The sequence below is a fragment of the Stylophora pistillata genome, chromosome 4 (genome assembly GCF_964205215.1).
Source record: "Stylophora pistillata chromosome 4, jaStyPist1.2, whole genome shotgun sequence".
Taxonomy (NCBI): domain Eukaryota; kingdom Metazoa; phylum Cnidaria; class Anthozoa; order Scleractinia; family Pocilloporidae; genus Stylophora; species Stylophora pistillata.
In genome coordinates, this window is record NC_142522.1 from 17,988,590 (window position 1) to 17,997,131 (window position 8,542).

Consider the following 8,542-nt stretch of genomic DNA (forward strand, 5'->3'; position numbering starts at 1 on the left):
TCACCTTTGCACAGTGTATCTTGTTATAATGCACAAATGCCCAACCTACATAAGCCGCGGAGAAAAGCCCCTCCCCCCCCCCCCCCCAATGCACTGGGATGGGGGATCAGCTCAAGGTAACATTGACAGTAGGGTCTGAATGGGGTGTTAGCTTTTACAACTAACGGTCAAAATTTCGTTTTTTTTTACGGCTAACGGTTAATATCATTCCATTCTTGTCACCACAACATTTTTTACGGTTAAACTTTTTTACAACTTTCAGTTAAAATTTTTAAGTAGTCAATTTTACACATAACAGCTGTTAGGTGGTAAGTTTTTGGCTGTTTTACGGCTGTCGGTTAACCCCATTGAAACCCTCGGACAGTTGTTCTCATTTGGGACAAATACTTAGGAAATTTTTTAACGTGGCCTACCTCGTTAGGTTGGTTTAGCCAAGGGTGGAAAATCGACAAAAACTTGTGTGTGTTGTGTTTTAAGAGAAACGATGTTTAAAAATGTGCAATAATCTTTAATCGATAAAAAAGCACACAGCTACAAATTATATGAACAACCGATTATATGTTCGGTTAAGTTAGTTAAACGGGAAACTGATAACAATGAATGCCATGCAAATGAGTAATATAGGATCAACACTAAGCTTAGTCCTTTTTACAATAATGTTAAAACACCGGCTGCAATGCAAGTCTTGATATTAGGGACCAGTCATTATTCATTGCTGGGGCAGTCAATTTTCCATAGTCCCCTGTTGACGACAATCGATCTCCCCACCGTCCCTCCCCGATCGTTTTGTCGATAAACTGTAAAAGAGGTTGAGATGGAGATGACTGTCTATTTTAACGAGAACGACAAGCTTAGGATGTCTATCCCTTAAAAACTTAAAACTAAATTTTGTTAATATTGCGTAGTAAAATTCAATCGTCGAAACCGTAGCCTCTTGTGGATGGAAATCTTTGCAGTTTTTTTCTAACCGTTTCCCTTTGCTGATCCGTCCAAATCACATTATAGCGCGTTTTACTGGCCTCTGGATATATTCTCTTGGAACAATCCTCGATATATTTCTGATCACAAGTGAGGTGTAAAAACTGACAAATTCCCAGCAGAGTTTTCTTTGGTTCTTTGATCAGCTCTGAACTGTGGATCTCATGAACATCCCCAGGGAGCACTTTCGTTAGTTGATTGTTTCTCGCTGCCAAAGACATATATTTTGCTATTTGCTTATCCAAATTATCGGGATCATTGATCTGAAATTGAACGAAGGAAAAATTTAGACATTACATCTGAAATTCAACCTGAGTGTCTTGAAGCAGTTGTTACAATACTTACGTGAAAGCAGGCAAAAGGGACGATAAATGTGAAAAAAGAGGAATAAATACAACTGCTGACATCCGAGAGCCAATGTCTCAAGCTTTCGAATATAGGAAAAGTAATGAAAGATTAATTATTCAATGGAATCAGAATCAGTTACCGAGAACAAGCGGTTTACCATATTTCAGTTTAAGGATTCCGCAATAAGTTTAAGATTACTGTAACTGAACCTCATCTACGACGTATTTGATCAGCCAAACTGGAAAGATAAACAAACCATTTGACTAAACAATAGAAAATACACAATATAGACCAGGTTAAACGAATCAGTTTTGAGATCAAAACTTAACTTCCCTACCTATTCCTCAAGTTTTGTGTAACTTGCTTTTTATTTCATCAAAAACTTACCAAAACTCAACAGTTAAGTATAGGGCAAGTTAGAGGCCCACAGTCAAGTAATTTAAGCACCTTCTCTTCGGCGTCCGGTCTCTTTTTCAGATCTCTTAGCATCATGGTTGCAATGTTGTCGTAAGGATTCCGGACGACATGAAGGAACTTCATCGGGATTTTCAGAACTCGGTGAATGTCTTTCAGTAATTTCATGTTTTCTCTTTTCATAAGTCGTCTGGTGGTATGACCCCCCTTTTTGGCTCCCATTACCTATTCGATGATTGAGGCAATTACAACTGTAAGGAATAGAATTCAGTTATGTCAAGAAACTGCAACATAATTCTTAGGGGAAACAGAAACATACGGTACTGAAGAAGATTCAAGCAAATTTTTGTAACTGATTAGTCGATGATACTGAAAAAATAAAATAATATAATAAAATAATATAAAATAATATATACTTCCGTTTCAAATATTAAACACTCCCCACCCCTGAGAGGGAATTCTTAGAGGTCAATTGCTACCCCGGCCAACGCTATTAATCAATGGTTGACTAAGAGAGGAATGCACAGGGAGGAGGCAGCTGGGACTCACCAAAACCTTTTGATCAAATGTTCCCTGCCATTGGCCTGGCACTGAATAATTGAAGCGATGTTGGACCGTGGCCGAACGGTAACCAGTATCAGCTTCCATTTTGGAGTTCAGGTAAAGCTGGTCAAAGAGGAAATACTTGTTTCTGTTGGTTGGGATCCAGTTTTGCCATTCACCAATGGCATCAAACTCATTAGCAACTATGGCGTTAGGATGAGCGTCTAACAAGGAGCTGATAAGGGTGTGGCCACTGCGAGGATAGCCAATGAACATTAAAAAACTTTCCACACCGTCATACAGTTCACGATTAAGTTTGTCCTCATTTATGATTCCGTATTCTTTTATTCGGCGTAAGCCTTGGGGAACAAGTAAGTATATTTGCGGTAAGTCACTTCTGCCTTAGTATTGCAACAAATCTTTCAGCGGTACACCCAACCAATATTTAATTAGACCTGATGGGTAGGTACTTGGTGAAATCCTTAATGTCTGTTAATGTATGCAAATGACCATGTATTCCCACATGTTCTTATGTATTGATACATGTATGAAGGATTTCACCAAGTACCTACCAACTGATGACTTGATTATTCCCGAGTTCTGTGCAAAACGTAAGCACTTTACACTAACGAAACTTGTTCAAATATGTTTCTTTTCTGTGACTGTCTCCTGTCGCTTTTTCGACTCTATGGTCAACATTATCCAAAAGCTACGAACTTTTTTAATGAGCTTCACAGAATGTTTTTTCTTGTCTGAGCGGGATCAGAGCAGGCAATCCCGAACGGGAAAGAAGGGCTCATCTTGTCCGCTTGAGTGGCTAATCAGAGATTTACTTTTACTTCAAGATGCACTTTTACATCGTAGCAATTATTGTGTTTGGTGTGTCCCTATGGTGTAGTGGACAATTATCCACCTATTGCTGATGATGTTTTTAAGGTTAGACTAGGCAAGTGATCAAGAATTTCCCGTAAACCGATTTCTAAAACTTAACTTGGGGATTTTATTTACCTTTCAACCGGTATGTTTTCCCCTAAAACGCTAAGTTACGCGAGAGCAAAAACGTTCTTACTTCAACAATAATCTGATAGACCAGGAGAGAAAAACAAGTAACTCGACCAAACCCAAATCAACGAACGATTGGAAATGAATAAACAACAATTATAATCAAATTAAGGCTATCATCGTTATGATGGGAATGACATGGTACAACTGAAAAAGACTTGCGTTACTCTCTGCCCTTACCTAATATTTCCACCAAAAATGAACGTGAGAAATCATACGATGAGGCTCTTTGCCGTAAAGATTTTCAGTATATCGCAAAAGACCAGAAGAAATACCTGGTACTGTAATATTGCGTTGACGATTAAAATCTACGAAAATCTAGTTGTTGATTAAACATGAGAGATATCCTCCACAAGATGAAAGAAGAAAGAAAGAAGCCAATCGAATTGTTGTGACGTATAAAAGAACTAGCATCAATCATACTTGGATATATACGTAAGTCACTAAAATTACTGCAAGGAATTGTGCTTGTTAACTACCTATAGATCAATCCACTTGAATAACTTCTGTGAATGCAAAGTTGTTTGATGTAGAGGTGAGACACTGGAAGCGAGAAAGCATCAGTTGGCGCGTACATACCTTTTCTTCCCGCCAGTTTTCTGACAAGTAAGCCCTTATAGTTAGTTGACATTACAAAAACAAGCGCAACGACGGAAAGTACAGTAATCCCACACCATAATCTGCGATTCATAGTTCAATTATTTTATCGCGGCGTATCGGAGATGTGATGTTCATGGTCGTGACCTCAGAATGACATGTGATCCAACGCAACTGAATAACTTCACAGAGTCACGCAGGTCACACAACAACAGTACAGCAGTGTTAGTCAACGCTACAGTATTCTGTGCTTTCAGTTAATATGTGGCAAGATTTCAGGAGCATGACCCCTTCCTATTGTCTATTATAGTTGACGGCAATTACTTAAAAAATAGCGAGTGGTATTTTAGATTACCTAGTGATTTCGTAGGATTTTATTCGCTTTGGTTTGCCAATATATTTTCCCAATTCTTAAAAGCAAACCAAAGTTTACTGCTCGTGTTTGATGTAAATCATTATTATTTTGAAATAAGATAGAGGCTTTTAAATAAAAAGAATGACATCTAAAAATGACTGTACAAATGATATTTCTTCAGCTGCATTAGCCCTAACCGTTTCCCGGCTTTGAAATTTTTGAAAACCGTGCTAAAGTCAAATTTACAACCCTTTCCTTTTCTTGAATTTTCAACCTCAGTAAAAACTTATTCTGTGCATCACTGAGCCCAGAGGTCATTCAGACTCCTCGATTTTTTTAAGTCCACGATAGGAAAATATGGTTTGTGAAAAGTTTATAAAATGAAAATGCTGATTGGACTTGATTAATGGCCTCTATTCTTTAAATTCATCTTTTATTCTTACCACACTATCTGAGCAAACAAGAATGTTCACCTTCTTGACATAACCACTCTAAGTCAATAGACTGTTTCGCTTGGCCTGTGTTGTTATGACATCGCCTAAAGAAAAATTTTAGAAAATTTTGTCATTTGGATTCATTGAGATAGCGACTTATCACACCTCCTAATGACGTCATAAATACGGCTTTTCTAAGGAGCAATCACGCTATAACAAACTGACTTCATTTGAAGAAAAATACAGAACAAACTATAGCTACCCTGTATCTAAAGGAAAATTTCTCGAAAAGACCAAGGCGTTAAATTTCAGAGAGAAAAAAAAAATCGAAAGACGAAAAGAATAAGTGCAAATGATAATAATAATAATTGTTTTATTAAAAACGCACCCAAGATATTAGGCAAATCTTACCAAATCTTAAATTTTTTAGCTCCCTTTTAATTTTAACCTGACGCGCACGCTTACCATATTTGTAGACTATGGTATATTGGCTCATATACCATAATGGCTGAGCCAATAAAAATTCTTGAATTGCATTATCCAATGATCCAGTTTTTAATAATTAACAATTATTCCACGAGCGCGTGTTGGATATGAGATGATAGATAGCCAACGAGGCGCTACGCGCCTCTTTGGCTATAATCATCTCATATCCAACAAGCACGAGTGGAATAATTGTTTTATTAAAAAAAAACGCCCCCAAGATATTAGAAAAATCTTCTCGACTTTATTTTGTAAGAAGAAACCGGATGTTACAATGTACAGATATTAGATTATGGTATATCGGCTCATATACCATAATGGCTAAGCCAACAAAAAGTCTTGAATTACATTACCCAATGATCCAGTTTTTAATAATAACTTTTATTATATAGCGGTCATATCCTGAGCTCATGGCGCTTTACAACACTGTGCGGGGGACTTTACCAGACTGCTAAGCAGTTTACAATCAATGAAAGGCGAATCTAACAAATGCCCGCTCCCCCCAATTCCCAGTAAACAGGCCAGACCACATCACAGTAATCTCGTGAGTGGGTTCTTTAACGTCCCCTGCCTAACCAAATTAACTAATAGATGCAGGAGACCTTCCTCACAACAGTCCGGCGCTCAACCAATTGAGCTAACCGGTTGCCAAAGTTCAACGTTAGATCGCTATTATATTAGATAAAACGTTAAGAACCTTTGAGAACTGCCAACATTACTCCCGGAATGTTAATAAATGGAGTCAGAGAGAAACTTACGCGAGACCAGCTTAGCAACCCCCCCCCTCCCCCACCAATGTTGCCTGCCTCTGCGAAAAGTATCCATAAGTTCCCCATGAGGAGCAATTACTGCCACTTTGGATTAAAATTAAACAGTCCTTTACACCAACAACAGCCATCATCTCGGATCTTCCGATCCTTATAAATCACTTTTGTCAAGAGAATGTATAATCTCTTGCTTCTGTACAGTATCACGCTATAATCTGGGGCGGATCCAGGATTTAGTCAATGGGGGTTCGGAGAATTGTTCCCCTTCTGAGCGGTCCAAGATTTTGAATATTAGGTCTTCGGAAACGTGATTTCCAGCGTTCTGAGGGGAAATTTAGGGGGTTGCATTTAGGGACCGAACCACCCGAACTATCCCTGGATCCGCCCCAGATAATGCACCAAACTCTAACATAAGCCGCAGAGAAAGCCCCCAATAGACTGGGATGGGGGGGAGGGAGGGGAGAAGGTGGACGCTTTGGCCCACATTAACGCACTTTCTGGGAAATTTGGACGGTTGCTATCACGCGGGACAAATAGAGTTTAAATATTTGCTCAACGTGGTCTTCTTCGCTCGGTTGGTTGGTTTAAGAGTAAAGGTTGACTACAACCCGTGTGTTGTGTTTTATAAAGGAAGACGTTTGAAAAACTTGAACTAACCCTTCAGTAACCGATGAATACACACTTCAATGAACAACCAAATGTATGTGCGGTTAACTGATTAGGTCTTAGCCTTCGCTCTTACGAGGGGCTAACGCTTGAAACCTTAGCTTTAGAAACTCTTTATGGTGTCCAATTTACATAATCAACTCATTTATTTTATTTATTTATTCCTGCTATTCACGCATTGGAAGAAAAAAATACACAAGAACAGCCAAAGCCGGGGGCTTAAATGGCCTAAGGTCAGCAAAAGACGTGAAGAATTTACAAGAGTAGAAGAAAGCTTTAACTAAAATAATTACAATACAATTAAACCAAGAAAGAAAAGGTCAGTCAGAAAAAAAAAACTAACAATTGAGATACATACTTGGCAACTAGTTTAAATATTTAAACGACTAGTAATAAATTCCTATAAACCACACAAACAAATACAAACAAATACACCTAATATAGTCCATGAGGTATGCAGATTATATGCGTAGGCTAATTAACTACTCAGAGAAAAATACAGTCTTTAAGATTTTTTATAGTTGCTTACTGTGAGGTTATTGCGCACAGATAACGGAATATCATTCCAAATAATAGGAGCTTGCCAAGTGATAGCAAATTGATACTTATGACAGGTTTTATGCAGGTTAAAACGTAAACGAGTCAAATAATTGTGATATTCAGAATTAAAATGAAGCATCGAGGAAACAGGAGCAGGTAAAAGGTTATTAAAATGTGAGAATACAAAACAGGCAACATGGAATTTATAAATAGAGTAAAGTGAAAGAATATTATGCTTAGAAAAAAGGGGTTTAGAGGATGTGCGCGGAATAGAAAAAGGAATTATACAAACGGCTTCCTTTTGAAGTACATAAAGAAGTTTAAGGTTAGAAGCAGAAGTATATGCCCATATTAAACTACCATAATTTATGTAAGGTAAGAAAAGAGAATTATATAAGGTTTTCAAAGTATTCAAAGGTAAGTATCGCCTTGACTTGCACAAGACTCCTATTACTTTAGAGACTTTATCATAGACAGCAGAGATATGCGGTTTCCAAGATAAATTTTCATGAATGATAATCCTGAGAAATTTGTCTTCCTGCACACGCTTGATGAGAGGATTGTTTATAAGTATGTTTATATCTGAGGTTTTAATTTGTTTACGTCGAGGGTGAAAAATGATGAATTTAGACTTGGTGGGATGAACAGTGAGTTTGTTAGCATTAAACCAAGAAGAAACATGAGAGAGCTCTACATTGAGAATGGCTGGTAAGGTAGCCAGGTCATTATGACGAAGAAAGATATTTGCATCATCAGCAAAGAGAATGATAGACAAGAGGTTGGAGACATGAAAAAGATCATTGATGTTTAAAAGAAAAAGTGAAGGTCCAAGAACTGAACCCTGGGGAACCCCACAAACGACCGGATTATATGAAGAGGTATGGTCATGGACCACAATGCACTGCTGTCTGTGGGACAAATAGCTGGTCAGCCGGGCCATAAAAAGTTAGTTTATCCAGAAGTATTTCATAATTGACTGCTTCAGTAGTAGGAAAAGGGGGCTTCTGGCACATTTCTCAAAATTGCCTGAAAAAACAGGGCAGTTTTGAAAAAATTCAATTGCCTTAAAAACAAGGCAATTTAATGTGTCAAAACAACCATGTTTTCAATGTAATTTTGAAAAAATTATTTTATTCTTACTTGAAAAAGGACAACGATGATTGTAAGGCAAAATGATTGGCGCAGTTTTTCTTTCAAAAATCAAAGCAAAATTGAAGAATTTTGAGATTACACTGATTTTCAAGACAATCTCAGAATGCGTTTGAACCATCAGAAAAAACTAATGACAACATCTCAGAGATAATCCCAAAAAACTCATGATCGCGTTATTAATAGGTCACACTTTCAAGCTCTCC

At 37.7% G+C, this 8,542-nt stretch overlaps 1 protein-coding gene across 1 annotated transcript; it reads right to left on the reverse strand.

The window, feature by feature from the left end:
• Window positions 1–487: 487 nt before the first annotated feature.
• On the reverse strand, window positions 488–4,106 carry LOC111325331 (uncharacterized). The gene is made up of 4 exons (XM_022929141.2): window positions 3,925–4,106; window positions 2,290–2,642; window positions 1,774–1,965; window positions 488–1,241 (listed from the first exon to the last, which is right to left on the reverse strand). The coding sequence occupies exons 1-4, from the start codon at window positions 4,034–4,036 to the stop codon at window positions 912–914; spliced, it is 987 nt and encodes a 328-aa protein (XP_022784876.2). The 5' UTR covers window positions 4,037–4,106; the 3' UTR covers window positions 488–911.
• Window positions 4,107–8,542: the final 4,436 nt, after the last annotated feature.

Excerpts from the sequence above, each read along its gene's own strand:
- LOC111325331 (XM_022929141.2), bottom strand. The coding sequence starts at position 4,036 with ATGAATCGCAGATTATGGTGTGGGATTACTGTACTTTCCGTCGTTGCG. Across the intron at positions 2,643-3,924 it reads AAAACTGGCGGGAAGAAAAG|GCTTACGCCGAATAAAAGAA; the intron begins GTATGTACGCGC and ends TTGTTCCCCAAG. Across the intron at positions 1,966-2,289 it reads CATTTGATCAAAAGGTTTTG|GTAATGGGAGCCAAAAAGGG; the intron begins GTGAGTCCCAGC and ends ATCATCGAATAG.